This window comes from Sus scrofa, chromosome 2 (assembly GCF_054392235.1).
Source record: "Sus scrofa isolate SSC_HxYL_T2T_F1_AM1 chromosome 2, Sscrofa_HxYL_maternal_Yorkshire_Landrace_v2.0, whole genome shotgun sequence".
In the NCBI taxonomy this organism is placed as follows: Eukaryota; Metazoa; Chordata; class Mammalia; order Artiodactyla; family Suidae; genus Sus; species Sus scrofa.
The window spans coordinates 145,824,274-145,849,293 of NC_139384.1; the positions used below are offsets into that span (position 1 = coordinate 145,824,274).

Sequence of the window (25,020 nt, forward strand, 5' to 3'; positions counted from 1 at the left end):
CAAGTAACTTGTAATAATAATTATAGTAATACTTGCTTCCTGGGAGTTCCCCTCATGGCTCAGTGGGAACAAAACCAGCTAGTATCATGAGGACGAGGGTTTCATCCCTGGGCTCTTTCAGTGGGTTAAGGATCCAGGGTTGGTGTGAGCTGTGGTGTAGGTTGCACATCTGGCTTAGATTCAGCCTGACTGTGACTGTGGTGTAAGTCGGCAGCTACAGCTCCATTTAGAGCCCTACCCTAGGAACTTCCATATGCCAAGGGTGTGGCCCTAAAAATATATAATAGTAATAATAGTAATAATTGCTTCCTCCTATTTGTTTTATCTTACTCTCTCTTGCCTTTTCACATTTGCTGTAGTGCAATTTCCTTTAAAATTCGTTGACAAATACATCTTAATATTGTTTTGTGGAAAACTTGAAAATTTGAGAACAAACTTCATCTAGAAAAATGAATGTTTGAGAGCAATAAAGAGAATTGAGGAGAACTAGAATTATTTAGGAGAGACTTGACCTACCAGACATCAAAATAGTCTATAAATAAACTATGGAAATCAAAGCCATACAAATACTGGCACAAGTAGATCTTTGGAAGAAAACAGAATGTCTAAATGAATTAAATTGGTACAAAATCGGAGTTCCCGTAGTGGCTCAGCAGTTAATGAATCCGACTAGGAACCATGAGGTTGCGGATTCGATCCCTGATCTCGTTCAGTGAGTTAAGGATCCGGCGTTGCTGTGAGCTGTGGTGTAGGTTGCAGATGAAGCTTGGATCCCACGTTGCTGTGGCTCTGGCATAGGCCAGCGGCTACAGCTCTGATTGGACCCTTAGCCTGGGAACCTCCATATGCCAAGGGAGCAGCCCAAGAAATAGGCAAAAAGACAAAAGAAAAAAAAATTTGTACAAAATGGATTTAGGAGACTAAACCTCCATGATCTGTCATTAAATGCTAAAATATCCTTAAATAATTAATATTTGTTACTCTTTCCAGTTGACAAATCAAATTTACCTATACCCTTATAACATCACTATGATATACATAAAAATGTAAGTAATTAACATATATTGCACTTGATGGTTTGATAAGGTCAGCATTTTTCAATGGACGGTTTTTTTGTTTTGTTTTGTTTTGTTAAAGCCGCACCTGCGGCATATATAAGTTCCCCAGCTGGGGGTTGAATGCAAACTGCAGCTGCCAGCCCACGCCACAGCCACACTGGATCTGAACCACATCTTTGATCTACACCGCAGCAGAGGCAACACAGGATCCTTAACCCACTGAACAAGGTCAGGGATTGAACCCAGCATCCTCATGGATACTAGTTGGTTTCATAACCCGCTGAGCCACTGACGGGAACTCCTCATCTGATGGTCTTACTCTTGTTTAACTCATTGTTTTTCACTTTGCTCTCCAGACAACTTCTAGTTTCTTCAACACTGCAGTTTCATTCATTTATATATAAAAATTCATTTGTGTATAAAGATGACCAGGAGTTCCCCCTGGCTAAGCAATAACTGAAACTGACTAGTATCCATGAGGACACGGGTTCGAGCCCCAGCCTCCATCAGTGGGTTAAGGATCCTACGCTGCCATGTGAGGTGCGGTATAGGTTCCAGACGTGGCTTGGGTTCCCAGTTGCTGTGTCGTAGGCCGGCAGCTGCAGCCAGGATTTGACCTCCTAGCCTCGGAACTTCCATATTCCACAGGTGAAAAAAGAAAAGGGAAGGAACAGATCAACACCTCATTGGAGAATGTTCTTCCCTGTCTTTCCTAGCAATTACATGACCCCATCCTTCAAAAGCCTTGTTCAGAAGAGACAACCGACCTCACTCCTCTTCCTCAAACAAGGGCCCGACACAGGCCCAACCCCCTACTTGCCCCAGAAGCTGCCCCCGCGACTCGCCAGGCGGGACTAGCTCCGCCCACGCCGACAGCCTCCAGGGTTCGAAGGCCCCGCCCCCTTGGAGGAACTTCCCAAAATCCTGCGCGGCGGGCGTCAGCTGCGCTAAGATGGCGACTCCCATGCATCGGCTCATAGCCCGGAGACAAGCGTAAGTGAGGGCCGGAGTCGGGCCGCGGGGCGGGCTGGGGGCGGGGAGAAGCGCGTCAGCCAGCTGGTGAGCGGGCGCCGGGATGCTGGGCCAGTGTCAGATCCTCTTTGTGACTCGGCCGAAGGTGCCGTTTTTCTCATACGTTGCCTCCCCGCAAGGGGCTGGGGCCCGGGCGTTAAGTTTGATGTCCGGTGGACTAGCGATTTCGTGGACGACGGCTGAGTAGGACCGCTAGGCGGGACCTAGGGGTGTCTGAAGAGAGTTTAGCGTTTGGCTCCCGGTTACGGGACGCCCCGGAGTTGGTCACTAAGCGATTGATGCCCCTTTGACAAGTTAGCCGCCCACCCCACGCGTGACAGGGAGAAGCTTGCAGCCCTCATCCAACACCCCCTTTTCTCGCCGACGTAAACCTTCCGCTTCCTGTGAGGGCCTCCAGCCCATCTGGCTTTACCTGCTCCCTTCCTGTTACCTTCCCTAGAAACAGCTGACTACGACGCCGACTTTTTCCCGAACTATCTTCTCACTTTCTGCCGTTCATTCTCTTCAGCAGAATTTAATAAGCATTGCCTATCATTCTATGTCAAGTTTGGGGTATGAGGAAAAAGAAGTGTTCAAGGCAAAACCTCTGCTTTCAGAAAGCTTACATTCTGTTGGTGGAGTCGATAAACTAAACATTTTACGTAAATACAGTTGATAAGAGCTTTGAAGAGGAAATAAGAGGTGATGGAAAGAGAAAGATCCACGTTTGGTTGGTTGGCCAGGAAAGACTTTTCTGAAGAAATGTTTCTGTGGCATTGGAAGAGATCTGAAGTGTGAGAAAGGAGCCAGTCCTGAGAGGACTAAAGGAAAGAGCATCTAGACTGGAGTAGATACCTTGAGACAGGAAAGAACTTCGTTTTTAAGAACCGAAAGATGGCCAGTTGTAGCTAATGAGCTAGTGAAAGGGCGCGCAACAAGAGGTTTGCAGTGAGGAGATAATGAGGGAGTTCATGCCGGATGCCCCCCAACGTGTTTTTTTTTTTTTGGCCATGTCTGAGGCATGTGGAAGTTCGAGGACCAGGGATGGAACCTGAGCCCACAGTAGCCATCTGGGCCACTGCAGTGACAATGCTTCCTAAACCCGCTGTGCCACAAGAGAACTCCCCAGATGCCCCTTTCTTGTAGTCTTTTTTTCTTCTTCTAACCTGCACACTTAACTGTCTGCCGCTTTTTCACTCTCAGCCATTTTTGCCCTCACCATTTTCTCATTTATTGCCCACAGTCTGCTCGAATGTATGTTTATATTTCTTTTTATATTTATATTTTTTTATTTTAAGAACTCTGATCATCCACGTCTCCCTTTCTTCAGACTCTTCCTCTCATGCCCCATGAAAAGAGTCCCTTGAGCGTAAGGATAAAGACTTAGGGAATCAGAGTAAGTAGTATGCTGGCTGGAGGAAGGGCACTTTGAAGTCAAATGGTTCTGAGATTAAGAATGGAGTGACAGTACTTAATAGGTGTGTGCCTAATAATGTCACCAGGGTCTAATCTCTCACTCTCAGGTTTGTTCTTTTGTGTGTTGGTTCCATACTTGGATAGATTCACTCCTTTGGTCCTAAGAGGCTGTTGTATTTAGGGTCCTTTATGTCCTCTCAGCTTCAAGTTGATAGCATCTCACTGTCTAGGTTGGGTTCTATGCCCTTCCCTGAACCAGGTCTATGGGATTATGAAGCTATGATTGATTTGGATATCATTTTTTTTCCTAGCATAATTGAACGGATCTTTATAAGCCAAAGAAGAGCTCAGTGGTGGTGGTAGTTTGGTCAGAGGAGGTAATGATTGCTAGAGTGACAAAACCAACCAATATCCACTGTAAATATGAAGTGAAAGTAAGACTTCTAGTACTTTTAGCATACGTTTTGGAAGTATCACAGAATTAAACAAATGTTCCATTTTTGCAGTGTGTCTTTATGTAGTACATGAGCTTCACCGAAGTAAAAGACAACTCAGCTTTAGGAGGTTTTGGTCTTACTGGGAAGCAAACATGGTGTGTAATAAAACATGTCATGGTTTACAGACTGTCAGGAGTCCCCAAGTAGTCAGAGAGGGAGACCCTTTAGAGGCAAGGGCAGTCCAGTATTTTTGGGGGTGAGGGGAAGGCAGAATAGGAGCATTTACTTTGCATTTTATATTTATCAAAAAGATTTAACTTTGTAAGTTCCCTGGTGGCCTAGGAGGTTAAGGATCCAGCATTGTCACTGCTGTGCTTGGGTCATGGCTGTGGCATGTGTTCAGTCCCTTGCCCAGGAACTTCCACATGCTACAGGAGCAGTGAAAAAAAAAAGATTTAATTTTATTTATAAAGAGCATATATCACTTTCATAAGAACACTTTTAAACTACAGGTTATATACGAGAAAGTACTATTGACATTCTTTTTTTAAAAGTCTTTGGAGGAAAAGAGGAAATTTTGAACTTCCCATTCAGAACATCTTTCAGGAACCTAACTTTGAATCAGACTTAAACACAATTATATGCAGAATGAGAAGAGTAGAAGTGAAACCCAGTAAACTTGAGGACTAGGTTATAGAGTCCTAATCCAGTCTGAATATGTTTAAGGCACTTGGCCCAGGTATTTGCTCCCCAACATACCAGAGATTTTCCAGGTGAGACGGCTGTGCTGCTGCTGGTAATCTGAGGAACTCTGGCAGACAGAAGTGGTGCTGAAGGATTGGATGTAGGCAAATGCTGTTTTGATTTTCATAGTGTGAATAGTAGATTCCACAAACTAGACCAGTGAACTTGACATCCATTCCAGGCAAAATCTGGCTGGATCCACTCAGAAAGAAAAGCCAAAATCACCAGGTATCACATCATTACAGATGATGTGCCTTGTTACCTTTTATGTATTTATATTTCAGTAAGGCACTTTGGAGAGTCTCTCAGGGTATCCCTGAACAAAACAGGACAATTAGGTAGATCCATTGAACATCATGGACAAAGAATATTGTGTAATGGGTTTAATGAATATGTAGCGGCATCTCATGATGGCCTGCAGAGTCTGGTCCTGAGTTTGGTCTTGTCAGCATTTTTATAAATGACTTGGATGAGGACACATTAGCATATTTATCAAACCTGCAGTGGACACAAAGCTGAGAGGGATAACTAATACAATGGATGACTGAATCCCGATCCAAAAAGTTCTTGACAGGCTAGAACTCTATGTTGAGTCTAACAAGAAGGAATTTAACAAGGGTAAAGTAAATATTGTAATGGTATTTTTTGTAAAAATTTTAATTTCCAATTGTTTGTTGCTAGTATTTTGACTTTTCTATATGGACCTTCTATCTTGTGATCTTAATAAACTCATGTATTTGTTCTCGTAGCTCTATTTTGGATTCTTAGGGATTTTCTGGATAATCATTTACATTTTTTATTTAGTATGTACATTTTTGTTCATTTGTTTTTTAATTTTTTATTTATTATGGTATGTACATTTTTGTTATATGTTACCAGGTAGCCCTTCAGAAAGTTTCTGCTGCTTGCATTCTTACCAGCAATTGAAACTTTCTTTCTTTTTTTTTTGTCTTTTTAGGGCCTCACCCTTGGCATATGAAAGTTCCCAGACTAGGGATCAAATTGGAACTGCAGCTGCCGGCCTACACCACAGCCACAGCAGTCAATGCAGAACCCAAGCCACATCTGTGACCTACGTTGTAGCTCAGGGCTTTAACCTGTTGAATGAGGCCAGGGATGAAGCCTGCATCCTCATGGATACTAGTTGGGTTGTTAACCTGCTGAGCCACAACGGAAACTACCTAACCAGCAACTAAGAATGCATATCTGGGAGTTCCCATTGTGGCTCAGTGGGTTAAAGAACCCGACTAGTATCCATGAGGATGTGGGTTTGATCTCTGGCCTCACTCAGTGAATTAAAGTGTCCAGTGTTGCCATGAGCTTTGGTGTAGGTCATTGATGTGGCTCGGATTTGGCATTGCTGTGGCATAGGCCAGCCGCTGCAGCTCTGGTTCCACCCCTAGCCTGGAAACTTCCATATGCTGCAGGTACAACCCTTAAAAAAAAAAAGTGTTTATCTGGAGTCCTGTTGTGGCTCAGCAGGTTTAGAACTTGACATGGTTTCTGTGAGAATGCGGGTTCAAGCCATGGTCTGGCTCAGTGGGTTAAGAATCTGGCATTGCTGCAAGCTGTGATGTAGGCCTACAGCTGCAGTTCTAATCCAGCCCTTAGCCAGAACTTGTATATGCTGCAGGAGTGGCCGTAAAAAAAAAAAAAAAAAAGAAGGAATGTATATCTTACTATATTCAGAGGGCCCACTCTCCACCTTTGCCAACAACAGGCTTAAAAAAACCAGCCTTGCCAATGTGGCAGGTGTGTCTCAATATTTTAGGTATCAAAGAAGTTGTTTCACATAAAAGGGCTGTGCTATTAAAACACTTTTTAAAGCCTTAGCTTAGAATATAGAAGTGGAATAATATTAAATACAGTATTCATTTGAATAGAAATAAATACTGATCTTGTTTATTTTGAAATTGTCTGTCTTATTCTGTCTTATTCAGCCTACTTTGTAGAAGGTTTAAGTATTTTTAGGGGTGATTGGTTAATATTTAGACCACCGCAAGTGGGCTTTAGATATTGGTGAATGTTCTGTTTATAACAAGAAAAAACAAACTCCACGGGGCTGGTAGACAGTATTTTTATTGGCTGGGATCCTGAGTAGTAAGTTTTTGTAATATTGGGAAAACAACCTATGAGTTGGAGAAGAAGACTTTATTTCCTTGATTCTGAGAGGCTTCCACCCTCCCCTGTATTTTCATTGTTCGGAAATGTTGTAAAAGGCTTTGAAATAGATGTCAAAAAAAACCAAAAAAGATTATTACTGGGTGTCCTGTAGTCCAGTCTTTCTGTCTTTGTGACTTTATAAGGGCCAGTGCCTCATTGTCATTAAGCTATTTTAAAACTCTGTGAATTGTAGGAGTTCCCGTCGTGGCGCAGTGGTTAACAAATCCGACTAGGAACCTTGATGTTGAGGGTTCGATCCCTGACCTTGCTCAGTGGGTTAACGATCCAGCGTTGCCGTGAGCTGTGGTGTAGGTTGCAGACTTGGCTCAGATCCCGCGTTGCTGTGGCTGTGGCGAAGGCTGGCAGATACAGCTCGGATTAGACCTCTAGCCTGGGAATCTCCATATTCTGAGGGAGCAGCCCAAGAAATGGCAAAACAAACAAACAAAAAAAACAAAAACTCTGAATTGTAGAAAGCTGGTAGAAAAGAATCTTATCCATGGAAATGTGGTAAATTCTTGCTCTGTGGCTATTGACCAGTTTTTAAGTATTTGTAAATTTACTTCCCGCCTTCCTGATTGCCCGTGTATGTGTGCTCTTTGGATTCTCTTTTGAACCAGTTGCAACATCCTACTGGTTCCCTTATTAATTAAATAAAACCTTTGACATGTGTGTGTGTTATATTTGTATGAGAGTCACTATTTTACATTTGTTAATAATTAGCCTTTAATGTTTATGAAATTATTATTTCTGGAATGCTTATTACAATCGTGTATAAAATGTCTGAAAAGTGGGCAATTTAAAATTAAGTTCATAGAGTGTTTTATTATTGATAGCCTTAAAAATTTGCTACAATATTATGTATTCAGATAAGCTCTGAATTTAGAGTCATGGTTGTTTACTGACATTTATGAACTATTACTAGGCAAAAAGATGACTCTTTTTTATTATCTTTTCTTTTGTGTGTGTGGTTTTTTTCAGGGCCACACCCACTGCATATGGAAGTTCCCAGGCAAGGGGTCCAATCGGAGCTGTAGCTACCGGCCTACATCACAGCCATAGCAACACCAGATCCAAGCCATGCCTGCGACCTACACCACAGCTCACGGCAACACCCGATCCTTAACCCATTGAGTGGGCGTAGGGATTGAACCCTCATCCTCATGGTTATTAGGGGTTTATAACACAATGAGCCACAAGGGGCACTCCGGACTTCTTTATTATCTTTTAATACTTTATCTACTGAGACTTAGTTCCCTACCTGAAACATTAGTTCTTCACATTAGGATTGGCTTAAATTTTGGACAAGTGCTAAAAAATAAACTATGAGATAATAGTCAAAATTATAGAACCTGGCCCACAATATGGGAATTAATGAAAAGCATTCTGTAAACAATATATATTCTCTTAAACTCTTTCCTATTTTAATAGTCATTCATTTTACAAATATTTCCTGAACACCAATTACAAATTCTTCAAAGATAAAAAGGTGACTGCTCTAGGTCAAAATTAAGAATCCAGCATCTCATCCTGCAAACATGTTTTGTGAAAATTTAAATTGCTGTGTATCATTAGCCCAAATAATTGATTAACCTAATGTGTGGATTGATATTAATATCTCCCATTTATTTGTGTATTATTTTTTGCCAAATTCCATACTTCTTGCTGTACCAACATCTCAGTCTGTAGTATGGGGATATTGTTCTCAAACTCCTTGGGTTTTTAATGGGATTAGATGTAATTATGCATAAGTGGTACTTAGCTAAATTCCTGGCACACAGTAGGAATAAGTCATGATTATGGTTTTACCTAATTCTCATAATGACCTAGTGAAGTAGGTATTGTCCCATTTATTAGAATAGGAAACTGAAGTTCAAAAACCAGCTTGCTAAAGAGCCTAAAGCTGTATAGTGAATGAGCCATGAGGTAAAAAAAAAATATATTTCCCGTTGTGGCTCAGTGGTTAATGAATCCGACTAGGAACGATGAGGTTGCAGGTTTGATCCCTGGCCTCGCTCAGTGGGTTAAGGATCGGTGTTGCCGTGAGCTGTGGTGTAGGTCGCAGACGTGGCTCGGATCCCACATTGCTGTGGCTCTGGCGTAGGCCAGTGGCTACAGCTCCGACTGAACCCCTAGCCTGGGAACCTCCATATGCCATGGGTGTGGCCCTAGAAAAAGGCAAAAAGACAAAAAAGTTGTTATTGTGAACTATAATATATGTACAAAGAAGTTCATACAGCATAAATATGTCAATAAATAGTTATAAAGGGAACATTCCATGTGACCACTACCCAGATCAAATAATTAAAAGTTGCCAATTCCAAAAACAAACAAAAACAACAAAAACAAAGGAGTTCTTGCTGTGGTACAACTAGAGGGCAGCGTCTCTGCAGCTGCAGGACACAGACTGGCTCCTTGGCGTGGCACAGTGGGTTTAAGGATCCAGCATTGCACCAGCTGTGGTGTGGGTCACAACTGCAACTGGGATCTAATCTCTAGCCCTGGTAACTCCTTATGCTGCTGGATGGGCAAAAAAGAAAAAAATAAAAGTTGCCATTTTACTGGAAACCACAAAGCCCTTTTCCAGTCACAACCTCCTTCCTCCTTCCTAAAGATAACTAACCACTGTTCTAACATTTATGGTAATTACTTGCTTCTGTTGGTGCTTTTATCACCTAACTATGCACTAGTTTGATTTTTTTTTTGCTTGTTAGGGCTGCAGGTGTGCCATATGGAAGTTCCCAGGCTAAGCGTCGAAATGGAGCCACAGGCACAGCAACTCAGGATCTGAGCTGTGTCTGCGACCTATACCACAGCTCATGGCAACACCAGATCCTTGACCCACTCACTGTATGAGGCCAGGGATTGAACCTGCAACCTCATGGATACTAGTCGGATTGTTTTCACTGCACCACAATGGGAATTCCCAGCGCTAGTTTGATTTTGCCTGTCTTTGACCTTTACACAGAATCAGACAATTTAGACTGAGTCTGGCTTCTTATATCTCAGCCCCACCTAAGTTAAATTAGGCTGTAGTTCTTTTTTTTTTTTTTTTCCGTTCTTACAGCCACACCTGCAGCATATGGAAGTTAAGGGGTCAAATCAGAGCCAAATCTGCAACCTCAGCAGCAACATACAGCAATGCCGGAACCTTAACCCACTGATCCAGGCCAGGGATCAAACCTGCACCTTCACACAGACAACGTTAGGTCCTTAAGCCACTGAGCCACAGCGGGAACTCCTGTGGTTTGTTCATTTTTGTTACTATGAAGTATTCCACTATCTTTTATACCCCAGATCATTCTGCTTTGATGTTATTTCCAATTTTAAGGATTTTATGAATCTTGTTAAAAGTATTCTTTTTTTTTTGTCTTTTTTAGGATGGCCCCCGCAGCACATGGAGGTTCCCAGGCTAGGGGTCAAATCACAGCTGTAGCTGCTGGCCTATGCCACAGCAACGCCAGATCTGAGCTGCATCTGCGACCTACACCACAGTTCACGGCAATGCCGGATCCTTAACCCGCTGAGCAAGGCCAGGGATCAAACCTGCATCCTCATGGATACTAGTCAGATTTGTTTCCACTGAGCCATGACAGGAACTCCTTGTTAAAAAATATTCTTATAGTTCTTTCTCTTCCTTTTCCTTACTTGAACAAGTCAGTCCTAAAGCCATTAGGTGGTGTAGAGCAGAATAGGGGTCCATGCAGAGGGCTGACCTGGCCCTGGAGCATTAGAGCTGAAGTCAACCATATAGGGGCATGACCTTGCCCAAGCGGGGTGAGGAGCATGTCCACAGGAGGGTGGGAGAGGACAGCAAAGGGCAGGGTATCTAATCCCAAGCAGAGTAAAGAGGGCCTCTGTGAGGGGGGAGGGGTGGCAGTGGGCACTTGGCTGCATGAGAAGAATGGACCAAATAAGTAAATCTATTGAGGATACTGGAAGCCCGGTTTTTCACTGGAGAGGAAAAAATAGAGTAAACTTTGTGCAGTTAGATTGGAATTAAATATATTGGTATGAATTCATGGTTTTCAAAATACATAGTGAAATATAGCTGTAAATGTCTATATGATCATTGTGTATGTTGTTCCCTTGCTCTGTTCACTGAGAGTCGTTGGAAATAACATTGCAGTAACAGTGAGCACATGTGTGCCTTGATCTTGAATCTGAATATAATCAGGGTTCCATCAGGCTGATTTCCAGCTGGGACAGGGAAAATACAACATGAGCCTGGGTTTTTTTTTTTGTTTGTTTGTTTTACCAGAAAGCAAGGAAGTCCTCGAAGAATGAAAGAGCCATGTCAAAAGAACGCAGAATCCAACTAGGAAGGATTCCTGCTGACCAAATCTAGGACAGTCTGAGGATCAAAATAGATCATAGTAATGGATTATAACTCATTGATTAAAATAGAAAAAATGTGAGTTAATGCTGATAGGTGAATAAGTGAACTAAAAATTAGGGTATTTATGTACCTTCAAATACCAACCCACAAAATACTTACTAATTGCTTTGTTATCAATTATAGTTATACAACAACTTACCTCTAAATTTAGTGACTTCTAGTAGTTAACATCTCAGTTCTGTGGATCAGGAATTTGGGAGTGACTAAACACATTGGTTCTGACTCAAGTTCTTCCCATATGTTTGCGGTCAGGATGTTGCCAGGGGCTACAGTCATCTGAAGATTTGACCATGACTGGAGGATGTGCTTCCGAGATAGCTTATTTAGGGCTATTGGCAGGAGGCCTCAGTTCCTCACCACATGGGCATCCCTAAAGGCTGCCTGAGTGTCTAAAGTTAGAGTCATGCTTCTGGCAGTTGTTTACTGACATTTATGAACTGTTACTAGGCAAAAAGATAACTCTTCTTTATTATCTTTTTTTTGTGTGTGTTTTTTTAGGGCCGCACCTGCAGCATATGGAAGTTCCCAGGCTAGGTGTTGAATGAAAGCTGTAGCTACTGGCCTACACCACAGCCACAGCAACACCAGATCCGAGCTGTGCCCACCACCTATATACCACAGCTCACGGCAACACTGGATCCTTAACCCATTGAGTGGTGCCAGGGATTGAACCTGCATCATCATGGTACTAATTGGGTTTATAACCCAATGAGCCACGAGGGGCACTCCTGACTTCTTTATTACCTTTTAATACTTTATCTACTGAGTCTTAGTTCCTTACTTGAAACATTAGTTCTTCACATAAGGATTGGCTTAAATTTTGGACAAGGGCTAAAAAATAAACTATTGTCAAAATTACAGAACCTGGAGTTCCTGTTGTGGCTCAGTGGTTAATGAACCTGACTAGGATCCGTGAGGATCCCTTGTTGCTGTGGCTGTGATATGGGCTGGCATTTGTAGTCCGATTTAACCCCTAGCCTAGGAACTTCCATATGCCTCAGGTGCTGACCTAAATAAAAAAAAAAGGCAATAAAGAATTCCAAACTCAAGAATATGTCACTTCTGGAGTTCCTGTTGTAGTGCAATGGTAATGAACCCAACTAGTATCCATGAGGATGTGGGTTCAATCCCTGGCTCCTCTAAGTGGGTTAAGGATCCAGCATTGCCGTGGTGAGCTCTGGTTTAGGTCTCAGATGCAGCTCAGATCTGGCGTGGCTGTGGCTGTGGCCGGTGGCTGTAGCTGTGATTCGACCCCTAGCTTGGGAACTTCTCTATGCCTCAGGTGCAGCCCTAAAAAGACAAAATTTAAAAAAGTCACTTTTTTTAGTACTGTCTTCTAACCCTTATTTGGCCAAGTCTATAATCAGTGTTGGGTATGGTTAAGTCTTACTTTTACTATATGCATAACTAGTTGTTGTTACACCATTTATAATGTCTTTTGCCCCACTGCTCTTTAGTGCTGTGGTTGTGATAAATTGTTCATACGTACATTAGTCTATTTCTGGACATTCTGTTGGGTTCCATTGGCTTATTTGTATATCTTTGTGCCAATCTCACATTCTTAATTATTACAGCCATATCATAAGTCAGTGTCTTTTATATTTTTCTTTCAGATTTATTGAGACGTAGTTGACATACAGCACTGTATAAGTTTAAAGTGTACAGCATAATAATTTGATTTACACACATCATGAAGTGGTTGTTAGAATAAGTATAGTGAACATCCATCATCTCATATAGATACAAAATTAAAGAAACAAAGAAATTCTTTCTCTTGTGGTGAAAATTCAGAATCTATTTTCTTAACTTTCATATATTATATATAGCCCTATTGATTCTATTAATTATGTTGTATGTTATATCCTAAGTACTTATTTATCTTAAAACTGGAAGTTTGTGCCTTTTGATTGCCTTCATTCAAATTTTTTTTTCTTTTTTTGGGGGGGGTCTGCACCCATGGCATATGGAAGTTCCCAGGCTAGGGGTCGAATCGGAGCTACAGCTGCCGGCCTACACCACAGCCACAGCAACATGAAATCTGAGCCACATCTGTGACTTACACACAGCTCACTGCAACACCAGTTCCTTAACCCACTGAGCGAGGCCAGGGATCAAACCCACATCTTCATGGGTACTAGTCGGAGTGTTACCCCTGAGCCACAATGGTAACTCCACGTTTGTTTGTTTTTGAAGTCTGATTGACCTATAGTACTGTTAGTTCTGGACATACAACCTAGTGATTCAATTTCTCCATACATTACAAAATGACCACTGTAAGTCAGTTTCTTTTCATACAAGTCTTCTCCACGTGATCCTTTATAAGGGTATTTTGGCTCATCTTGGCCTTTTGAATTTCCATATGCATTTTAAGGAATAAATTTAAGTTCTATGGCAAACAAACAAAAACCTATTGAGATTTTGATTGGCTTTGCTTTGAATATATAGATCAGTTTGGGGAGAATAGACTTTTTTTGCAATATTGAGTCTTTCAGTCTATCAGCATGGTAATCCTTTTATTTAGCTACTTATTTAGATGTTTAATTTCTCTCAGTAATGTTTATTTTCTATATAGAATTCTTGCACATATTTTCTTTTACTCATAAGTATTTGTTATTTTTTAGGATATTATAAATATCACTTTTTAGAATTTTATTTTTAACCATTTTTGTTAAATAGAAACTCACTTTTTATGTGTTAACCTTATAACTAATACATTTTGGCAAACTATATAGTCCACAGAGTCCTACATGCTGCCTATTCTTGTAGACTTGGAAGCTAAGAATGCTGTTTATACGTGTTTGTGTATATATATATATATGATCAATTTTTTTGGCCACTCCTGGGGCACGTGGAAGTTCCCAGGCCAGGGATCAAACCTCCACCACAGCAGCAACCTGAGCTGCTGCAGTGACAATGCCAGAAATTTAACCTGCTGTGCCACAGGGAATTCCTTATATGATCGATTTGATGATAGGGGACACTGGCTTTGAACCTCAGTTCAGTGAAATATTATCTCCCAGAAAAGAATTCCATTTTCATTAATAAACCTCTTTTGTGTGAAATGTTTTCATTAATAAAATACTTGTAGAGGAGTTCCCATTGTGGCACAGTGGAAATGAATCCTACTAGGAACAATGAGGTTTTGGGTTTGATCCCTGGCCTTGCTCAGTGGGTTGGGGATCTGGTGTTGGTGTGAGCTGTGGTGTAGGTCGCAGGCGCGGCTTGGATCTGGCATTGCTGTGGCTGTGGCGTAGGCCAGCAGCTGTACCTCCAATTAGACCCCTAGCCTGGGAACCCCCGTATGTCGAAGGTGAGGCCCTAAAAAAAAGCAAAACAAACAAACAAAAAAACTTGTAGAAATTTGTTTTCTCTCTCTCTTTTTTTTTTGGTCTTTTCGCCATTTCTTGGGCTGCTCCCGTGGCACATGGAGGTTCCCAGGCTAGGGGCTGAATCAGAGCTCTAGCCACCAGCCTACACCACAGCCACAGCAAGGCGGGATCTGAGCCGCGTCTGCAACCTACACCACAGCTCATGGATCCTTAACACACTGAGCAAGGCCAGGGATCGGATTCGCTAACCACTGAGCCACGATGGGAACTCCTTTTTTCTCTCTTATTATACAAAAACCCATGTAATTTTGTGAAATTTGCCTCTTGGTATGCAAAGCCTAAAAGCTTAAAATATTTATTCCAAATATTTGCAGAGTTTGTTGACTCCAGTATAAAACCTTGCTAAACTCACAAATTCTTATTAAAAGTTTTTTATCTTTCCAATTCTTTTTCTATTTCTTGTCACTGCCACTTTTTTTTTTTTTTTTTTTTTTTTTTTTCCCTTCACCTAGCATGTGGAAGTTCTTGGGCCAGGGATCTAACCTTCGTGACAACAGCAGCAACACCAGATCCTGAACCTGCTGTGCCATGAAAGAGCTCTTTCAATTGCCACATCTAAATTCAATTTCAGGGATTGAGATTTTTCTTAGTCCCCTAGGTGGCTAGAAGCTGGGCTGCACGCTACATGCAGATGCTTTATTCTTAAGTAAAGCCCTTTTGGAGTCCTACTTCTAAATGTGTAATTTGTCTCCCTTACTTCTCATAAGTGATGCTTACTTACTGTCCTGAGTTGGGCAAAAACCTCCAGCACAAGAGTTAACTTAAATATAGGGCTGACCACTCTGGGCTTCCAACTTCTTCCATATCTTGGCTTGGTTGGTTATGCTTTAGCCCCTTGTAAGTTCTCTTATGTCTCAATTAGATTGTTTAAAATGTTTTGACTGTCTTTTCTAGTTCTGAGCTGAAGGCTTGGTCTGAGTTACCTTGTATGCCATTACTGGAGTGGAATTGGGGAAAGAACGTTTGAACTTAATACTTTCTAACTCCAGGGTCCTTGCTCTTAACCACTTACTATATTGCCTTGTGATTAAGCCTAACAAATTATTTAAAATGTCTATTTTTGAGTTGTACCTTAAACATAAACGTCATTTTATGCTTATATTGTTTATGTTTTCCATAGCAGAAAATGTCAAATCAAAAATTTAAGGCCTGGGGGAGTTCCTATCATGGCTCAGTGGTTAACAAACCCGACTAGCATCTATGAGGACGCAGGTTTGATCCCTGACATTACTTAGTGGGTTAAGGATCTGGCGTTGCCGTGAGCTGTGGTATAGGTTGCAGACGAGGCTCAGGTCCAGCGTTGCTGTGGCTCTGGTGTAGGCTGGTGGTTACAGCTCTGATTCGAGCCCTAGCCTGGGAATCTCCATATTCCAAGGGTGAGGCCCTAAAAGACAAAAAGACCAAATAAATAAATAAATAAAATAAAAAATTTAAGGCCTGTGTTCTATTTTTTGCTCTGTAGTGAAGCAAATAAGCAACATGTGAGATGTCAGAAATGCTTGGAATTTGGACACTGGACTTATGAATGCACAGGGAAAAGAAAGTACCTCCATAGGCCTTCAAGAACAGCAGAACTAAAGAAAGCTTTAAAAGAAAAGGAAAACAGATTATTATTACAACAAAGGTAAGTTTACATATAGTATTTAAAGGAATATTTATAGAATTTATTATGACACTAAATATTTTATAGTGGTTATCCAGATTTAGGTTATGATATTAGCTAATGCTTAATGAGTGTTACTGTGTACTAGGCACTGAATTAAGCTCTTTACAAGTATTAGCTTATTTCAGCATCATATCTATACCGTTAAGGTAAGTACTATTATTATTCCCATTTTACCTAGGAAGAAACTGAGGCATGCAAGATTCAGTAACTTGCTCAGTGTCACAACAGCAAGTAAGTGTAAAAGTTAAGTGTTAAACCAATTAGCCTGTCTCCAGAGTCCATGGGCTTAATCACTTTGCTTTATTGCCTCAATTGCCAATGAAATGACAGCAGAATACTATGAGATAGATTATGTGAACTAATGTGGAAAGATATCCAAGTACCCGCGATACTTACACTAAGTATATAAACAGGGAGAGAAGAGTATATATAATATACTATCATTTATGTTAAAAAGGAAGAAAAAAGGAGAGATGGAGTGTTTTTTTGGAAATATAATTGATAAGAGTGGTTCCTTTCTAGAGGGAAAACTGGGTAGGAGAGAAGCTGAAAAATTATTATTTACTCTTTTATGCCTTTGAATAAAGCTTTTTAAATTCCCATGAACTAAGTAAGTATACATGTTTTAGAGAAACTGAAATAGGAAGGTGTCAGGTCTACTTTGTGCTGCAAATTAGAAGCAGCATCTTCATGAGGACTGTCAGCTGTATAATAGTGTCTTAAAAATGTGGCCTTTCCAGGCAGCAGTCTTCCGTTTTGTGAACAGGAAGGCTCTTCAAGGCCTGTAAGGTAATCACTTTCTAGATCATTGATATTCATATATGCTTTTTCCAAAAATAAATCTGTATGAGACCTTGCCTAACCTCTAATTTCGCAAAAGAAAGGCATACCTCTTACCTGTCTCTAATCTTACTTTGGTATATTGTCCTCATGTATAAAATCCTAGACATTTTTCACAATACTGATGTTTGTAAAAAAAGGGAAAGGCCCTAATTATTGGGAGCAAATTCTTTTGTAATTTTTTTTCCCAGCAAAGTTGAAGGAGGATCTAATTAAGTTGTCAATTTAAAAGTATATTTTAACGATACATCATTATGTGATGTGACTTGTGGGATATAACATAGGAGGAATGCAAAGAAGTGAGTGACATTGCTGCAACAGAACTCTACACCACAGCCACAGCAACACCGGAAGCCACAGCAACACCACAGCAAAGCTGGAAGAAAACTCTATACCCATCAACTTGTTTAGGTTAACAATGTTTCTCAGGGTTCAATCTGTAAAAATTAAGTATAGGAATTAAATTGATACTGAACCCTGTCACAGTCAAGCAGTAAGATCCATGGATACATAAACTGGAAAAAAGAAATCAGTGTCATTAAGAATATAGTTCCAGGAGTTCCCTGGTGGCCTAGTGGTTAAGGACTCAATGTTGTTACCGCTATGGCTCAGGTAACTGCTGTGATGCAGGTTTGATCCCCAGGCCTGAGGGCTTCTGCCTGCCGTGGGCGCAACCAAAAAAAAAAGATAGAGAGGAGTTCCTGTCGTGGTGCAGTGGAAATGGATCTGACTAGGAACCATGAGGTTGTGGGTTCGATCCCTGGCCTCGCTCAGTGGGTTAAGGATCCGGCATTGCCATGAGCTGTGGTGTAGGTCGCAGACATGGCTCAGATCTGGTGGTGCTGTGGCTGTGGCGTAGGCCAGAGGCTGTATGTAGCTCTGATTTGACATCTAGCCTGGGAATTTCTATGTGCCCTGAGTGCAGTCCTAAAAAGACAAAAGACAAAAATAAAAAAATAATATAAATAAAAAATAAAACCTTGGAAAGATACAGTTTCAAGTTATATCTGTATTTTTTATTGCAGGGAAATAAGTCATCACAAATTTTTTTTTTTTTTTTTTTTTTTTTTGGTCTTTTTAAGGCTGTACCTGAGGTATATGAAGGTTCCCAGGCTAGGGGTCGAATTGGAGCTGCAGCTGCTGGCCTATGCCAGAGCCACAGCAATGCCAGATCTGAGCCACGTCTGCAACCTGCACCACAGCTCTCGGCAACTTGGGATCCTTAACCCACTGAGCGAGGCCAGGGATCAAACCTGCATCCTCATGGGTACTAGTCAGATTCGTTTCTGCTGAGCCACAACAGGAACTCCTCACTAAAATTTTCAGGCATAAAAATATATTAGTATATATTTTATGGGGGAAAGGAGAATAAAAGTACAAGTTCAAAGAGGAAAAAGCAAAATATAAAAGTACCAGCTGTGGAAAGTTTGTTCATTTGTTCTTTTTAAAAATGAATTATGGGAGTTCCCTTCATGGCTTAGCGGTTAACAAACCTGACTAGGATCCAAGAGGATGCGGGTTCGAGCCCTGGCCTTGCTCAGTAGGCCAAGGATCTGGTGTTGCCGTGAACTGTGATGTAGGTTCGAAGACGCGGCTTGGATCCCATGTTGCCGTGGCATAGGCCAGCAGCTACAGCTCCAGTTTGGCCCCTAGCCTGGGAACCTCCATATACCATGAGTGCAGCCCTAAAATAGCAAAAAAAAAAAAAAAAGATAGGTAATTGAACTTTGCGGTATTTACATTTATCAGAATGGTCTAGCAATTAAAAAATATATCAAAAATGTATTGGGGAAATAAGTATTAAAATAAATAAAATAGGAAATGTAAAAAATAAATAAATATCAATATTTTATATATAACATGCCAGACTTTATAGCCTTTGCAAATATTAAAATTTAGGATTAGGAATTCCTGCAGTGGGGCAGTGGTTTAGTAATCCAGTTGTAGAGACTTGGTTCCCTACAGGTTTGATCCTTGGTCTGGTGCCATCAGTTAAAGGATCTGGCATAAGTTGTAGCTGTGGCTCAGATTCTGAGTCCTGGCCGGGGAACTTCCATACGCCATGGGTGTGGCCATTAAAAAAAAAAAAATTTGGATTAAAAAGCATGAGGGGAGAGTTCCTGTCGTGGCTCAGTGGTTAACAAACCTGACTAGTATCCATGAGGATGTGGGTTCGATCCCTGCCCTCGATCAGTGGGTTAAGAATATGGCATCGCCATGAGCTGTGGTATAGGTTGCAGATGTGGCTCAAATCCAGCATTGCTGAGGCTGTGGCCTAGGCTGGTGGCTGCAGCTCTGATTTGACCTCTAGCCTGGGAACGTCCATATGCTAAGGGTGCAGCCCTAAAAAGAGAAAAAAAAGTATGAGGGGAAAAACATAATTTTCAAAATTCTTTTATTAGGAATGTAAGAAAAAAATGTTTGAAGACCTCTGTTCTAAAGAATAAAGAATTAAATAAATAAATAAATAATTTGGAATTTCCGTCATGGCACAGTGAAAATGAATCCGACTAGGAACCATGAGGTGGCGGGTTCGATCCCTGGCCTTGCTCAGTGGGTTAAAGATCCAGCATTGCCGTGAGCTGTGGTGTAGGTCGAAGATGCGGCTCGGATCCTGCGTTGCTGTGGCTCTGGTGTAGGCTGGCAGCAACAGCTCCGATTAGACCCCTATCCTGGGAACCTCCACATGCCATGGGTGCGGCCTTAAAAAAAAATGGACAAAAGACAAAAAATAAATTAATAAGAATAAAGAATTATGAAGGTGTCCCCCAGTTGTCTAGTAGTTAGGATTCATTGCTTTTACTGCTGTGGTTCAGTCCCTGGTCTGGAAACTGAGACCCTACATTAAGCTGCTGCATGCCACAGCCAAAAATAAATAAATTAATAAATAAAGAGTTATGAATAATTTCATTTTGATATTTACTTTTGTTTTTCTGGTTGTATTACACAGTATCTTGGTCTTAAAAATACATAGAATTTTAGTTACGGCTGTTACATAAAGACTGCTGATTTTTTGGTTCAGTAATAAAATGATGGAAATGTGTGAATTTAAGTGATCATGAATTCTTATAGTGTGGCTTAACAGATGTATATCTACCACTTATTTTACTGCAAAAATGACACTTCAGTAAGTAATTCATTGTGTAAAACAACTTTATATAAATACATGTTTATATTTGAAGACTTAAGAAATAAGGATAGAGGCATTATCTAGGAAACATAAGAGAAATTCATAATAAAAAAATGGTAAAATTTAGGAGTTCCCTCTGTAGCACAGCAGGTTAAGGTTGCAGCATTGCCACACCTGTGGTGTAGGTTGCCTCCGTGTCTCCAATTTCATACCTGGCCCAGGTACTTCCATTTGCCATGGGCGTAGCCCCAAAAAAGTTAAATTTATAGGACAGTGCTATTGTAATAGTACAGTATAGTATAGTATAGTATAGTATAGTATAGTATAGTATAGTATAGTAGTAGAAGTAATTCTGTAATTGTTGATGAATTCTGTAATCCTGATTTAGTATGCATGTTGTTTGGCAGATATAGAGCAGCAAGCCATCTGTATATTTTACTCAGAAATTGCCAGCCTTTGTTCTTTATAAATAATGTGAGGGAACAAAGTCTTGAAGTATTAAGTACACAACTGAACATTTAGGGTACATGAAGAAAAAGAGATGATTATTTTAAATTAAAAGTTTTTCTTTTTATGTGAAATGGCCATTCATTAATATAATTCTGGAAACCTAGATTATAAATTACAGCTGTTGGGCTATTATTTGCTTTGTTCTGTTTTTCACTAAGTAGCTGATTTAGTCATGTCAACCAAAGTTCAAAACCAAAAAAAAAGGGAGTTAGTATTGTGGCTCAGTTGGTTAAGAACCCAGTTAGTATCCATGAGGGTGTGGGTTTGATCCCTGGCCTTGCTCAGTGGGTTAAGGATCTGGCATTGCTGTGAGCTGTGGTATAGGTTGTAGATGCAGCTCAGATCTGGCACTGTGTGGCTGTGGCATAGGCCTGCAGCTGCAGCTATGATTCAGCTCCTAGCCTGGGAACTTTCCTATGCTGCAGGTGCAGCCCTTAAAAAAAAAAAAAAAACGCTAAAAAAGAGTCCATTGGTACCTTTGTTCATCTTAACTGCTAACTTCCCTGGCTTCTAAAATATGGTTGATAACATCTGACTTGCCTAAGTGCTGGTTAAGTTGACTGCATGTACCACATACACCTGCAGTAGGAAGCTTTCCTCTTGCTTATTAAAAAAAGCCTTGGGAGTTCCCATTGTGACTTAGCAGTTAATGAACCAACTAGCATCCATGAGAATGTGAGTTTGATCCCTGGCCTCTCTCAGTGGGCTAAGGATCCGGCATTGCCGTGAGCTGTGGTGTAGGTCACAGATGAGGCTTGGATCCCAAGTTGCTGTGGCTCTGGTGTAGGCCGGCAGCTACAGCTCTGATCGGACCCCTAGCCTGGAACCTCCATATGCTGCAGGTGCATCCCTAAAAAGACAAAAAGACAAAACAAAAACAAAAACCCCTGGATTCTCCATACATGTAATAAAAGACAAAGTGTTTCTCCAGTGTGAAACAGCGTTGGGGGTGGCAGAAGGGTTTGTCTGAGCTATTTATAATCCTGATAACAGGAGCTTTTTTTCCCCCCTCATGTTCATCAGCATTGGAGAAACTAATGTAGAAAGAAAGACCAAGAAAAAAAGGTATGTATGGCTTTCGGAGTATTATATAAGTAGTAAATAATACTAGTCAGAGGGATGGGGGGTATGATTTAAAAATAATAAGATTTGGATCTAAGGTCTCATTTACAATTCATGATTAAATACCCTGTTTTCTGATACATTCCTCTGTTTACTGTCATTTCTCCTTTTTCTTCAACTTTCTAGAGTTCTTATACCTGGAAATAGTAAATAATTTCTCTTGGGTTAGATTAAGAAATGTTATTAGAGTAGTAAGAGATAATTGACCAGCTAAATCTGGGATAAAGTAGTTAAGGTTATGAAACATTTACTACTCCACAGGAGGTTTATATAAACCCAGTTGTTAATCTACAACTTTGTTCTAACATCATTCACTCTGGAGCGAAATATAGTAGATACACTTATCTTGAACTCCATCCAAGAGAGTTAAATTGCTGAAGTAAAAGACCTTGTGGTTGAGGGAAGAGGGTGGGCACGATGGGGTTAGTTAGGCAATCCCCAAAGCCTCAGAATAGGGAGAGCATGCTAGCAAAGCTACACACACAGACACACACACAGACACACACACACACACTATTCATGGGAAATTGCTTTTCGACATTCTATTAAATGTCAGCTTCTCGTGCATATAATTGTCTAATAGGTCTAAGAGTGTGACCAGTTCCAGTAGCAACAGCAGTGACAGTTCAGCCAGTGATTCTTCATCAGAGAGTGAAGAGTCGTCTACCTCTTCCTCCTCAGAGGACAGTGACACTGATGAAAGCTCCTCCAGTTCTTCATCTTCATCCTCCACCAGCTCTTCCTCATCCTCTGATTCAGACTCAGATTCCAGCTCTTCCAGTAGCAGCAGCACCAGCACAGATAGCAGCTCTGAAGATGAACCATCACGGAAGAAGAAAAAGAAATAGAATTGCTCCAACCGTACTGGACTGATGGACTGAAAACTTTAATGTGATTCTCAGAAGGGAATTTAGAATGTGTTAAGGCCAAATAGATTAACTGGTCAAAATTTCTGGAGTCCAAAAGTTTCTAAATGTTTTTCATTGTAAGAACATAAAGAGTATTAGTAATTGATTATATTATAAAGACTTTTTTAAGGGTAAATCTTGTTTTTCTTTTTTATCTTTAAAATATATCTCTAAAATTAATCACAGCTGAAATCCAATAAATTTATGTTTTCTCCCTGTGAAATAAATGCCATACTTTATGATATGTTAGTGCTATGTACCAGCCATGTTTTTTGGATAATGCATCAAAATATCTGACAGTGAATTTTTAAAGCTTTTGGCTGTATGTTATTATGTAAGATTTAATACATTGTTACTATAAGCTTAGGAGTTTTCCTACTGTTAATAAATGTGGTCTATTTTTATGTTTATGTTCAGAAAGTTACTCTGACTTCTTGTCCTAAATTGAAAGTTCAAGGAACCTATTAATAAATTTATACCTTTTGGATGGTACAAATTTCTAGTTACTGTATCATATCATTCATTTTTTTCTGGTTCTTAGAGTTACCCTTTTCCGAGGAAAATTATTCTAGAGGAACTTTTAAAAGGGAACAAAAATTCTTAAACTATATAGGGATCTAATCTTGGTTTTCTGTTGATAAATCCAGTGTATCAAAAAAGAAAACAGTCATTTGAAAAACTAAGTTGAGTTCCCATCCTGGCTTCGTGGGTTATGAACCCAACTAGTGTCCATGAGGATGTGGGATTGATCCCTGGTCTCAATGAGTGGGTTAAGGATCCACTGTTGCCAAGAGCTGTGGTATAGGTCACAAATGCAGCCCTTGGATCCTGAGTTGCTGTGGCTGTGGCATAAACTGGAAGCTACAGCTCCGAAGAAAAGCTAACTTAAGTAAAAGTGATATAAATCCCTTTGTGTGTTAATGTGCTACAAAATACCATTCAGAAGGGGAAAGAGGTAGGAAGAAGAGAGGTAATTTTTACAGAATATTAGAGTAATATTGGTTGCCTTTTACTACAATTTCTTTAAGTTTTCATAGAGATTGCCTTTTACCATTTTGCAATTGTGGTATGACAGTTTTTGTGGTAACTGGTAATAGATGACAGTCTACTGCATAAATGTGAATGATTTGGATTAATCTGTTGCAGTTACATGGTATATAAACAGTTGAAATCTAGTGTGAAAGTTTAAAAAGAAATACTGCACAATATTTCTTAAAAGTGAAATACTCTGTCCTGGTGAAATTATTTGGTTTAACATCAGATTATTTTGCGAGGTCTTTTGAACTTTTTGGAAAGTGGTATCACTTGTAGAAAAATTTTGATTTGGGTTAAATACATTTTTTTAGTATAGTAGATTTATAATGTTCTGTCAATTTCTGCTGTACAGCAGAGTGACCCAGTTATACATTTATACACATCTTTTTTTTTTTTTACATTATCTTCCACCATGCTCCACCACAAGTGATTATAGTTCCCTGTGCTATACAGCAGGAAATAGAGGTTTTTAAAATTACAGATATCTTTTATATTTCTATGAAAAAGTAGTAAAAGATTACTTTTGAAGAAGATGGACTTCTATTTAAATGTTTATGTGTGTTATGAGTTTAAGGATCTGTCATTTCCTGTTTTATCTGCTTTCAGTGATTGTCAATAAACTCTCAAAACATCATTTCAAGGCTCCATACAGATTGTGTCTGTTGACAGGCAAATTTGATAATTTACTAGCGAAGTGCAATTTACAGTGTTTGTAATTTCTGTAAGAGAAATTTTAGCAGTTAAAAAACTTGGAAGGGAAAAATTGTATACATAGGTTATATCACTTGTAATTAAATAAAATTCAGTTTGTGCTGATAAGCTTAAGCTTCTGTTATCCCCTTGCTACTTCATGCCATTTCTTATCCATTTAGATGGTAAGGGCATTTCAATTATAATTATTTTTGCTACTACACTTGTTTAAAGGTTTCCTTGAAAAAGTTCAGAGGACAGGAACTTGAGGCACACAGTTTACTCAGAAAAGCAGAATCAAGGGCGAAGTGGAGGGTACCTTCTAAAGGGAGTCTCCCCGTCTTGCCTAAAAGCAGAACTCTGGAATGTGAGTCTCTGGCAAAAGTAGTAAAGGTATTATTTCTCGACCACAACTATATTAAAAGGAGTCATCAGACTATAGGTTTTCATTCCACAAACGTTAGTGTGACTGTACAATATAGTAAAATCGTGTTGGAATCAG

At 40.2% G+C, this 25,020-nt stretch overlaps 1 protein-coding gene across 2 annotated transcripts; it reads left to right on the forward strand.

Moving 5' to 3' along the window:
• The first annotated feature begins 1,998 nt into the window (after window positions 1–1,998).
• ZCCHC10 (zinc finger CCHC-type containing 10) lies at window positions 1,999–24,647 on the forward strand. 2 transcript variants are annotated; one of them, XM_003123930.4, is made up of 4 exons: window positions 1,999–2,051; window positions 16,080–16,241; window positions 21,787–21,828; window positions 22,469–24,647. In XM_003123930.4, the coding sequence occupies exons 1-4, from the start codon at window positions 2,011–2,013 to the stop codon at window positions 22,731–22,733; spliced, it is 510 nt and encodes a 169-aa protein (XP_003123978.1). In that variant the 5' UTR covers window positions 1,999–2,010; the 3' UTR covers window positions 22,734–24,647. The 2 variants fall into 2 exon arrangements, with proteins under 2 accessions (XP_003123978.1, XP_084870691.1); XM_085014565.1 differs by lacking the exons at window positions 21,787–21,828; window positions 22,469–24,647 and adding an exon at window positions 16,462–16,645.
• The last annotated feature ends 373 nt before the right edge of the window (window positions 24,648–25,020 follow it).

Coding starts and splice junctions, on each gene's coding strand:
- ZCCHC10 (XM_003123930.4), top strand. CDS start 2,011: ATGGCGACTCCCATGCATCGGCTCATAGCCCGGAGACAAGC. Junction 2,052..16,079: donor CTCATAGCCCGGAGACAAGC/GTAAGTGAGGGC, acceptor TTTGCTCTGTAG/TGAAGCAAATAAGCAACATG. Junction 16,242..21,786: donor AGATTATTATTACAACAAAG/GTAAGTTTACAT, acceptor CATGTTCATCAG/CATTGGAGAAACTAATGTAG.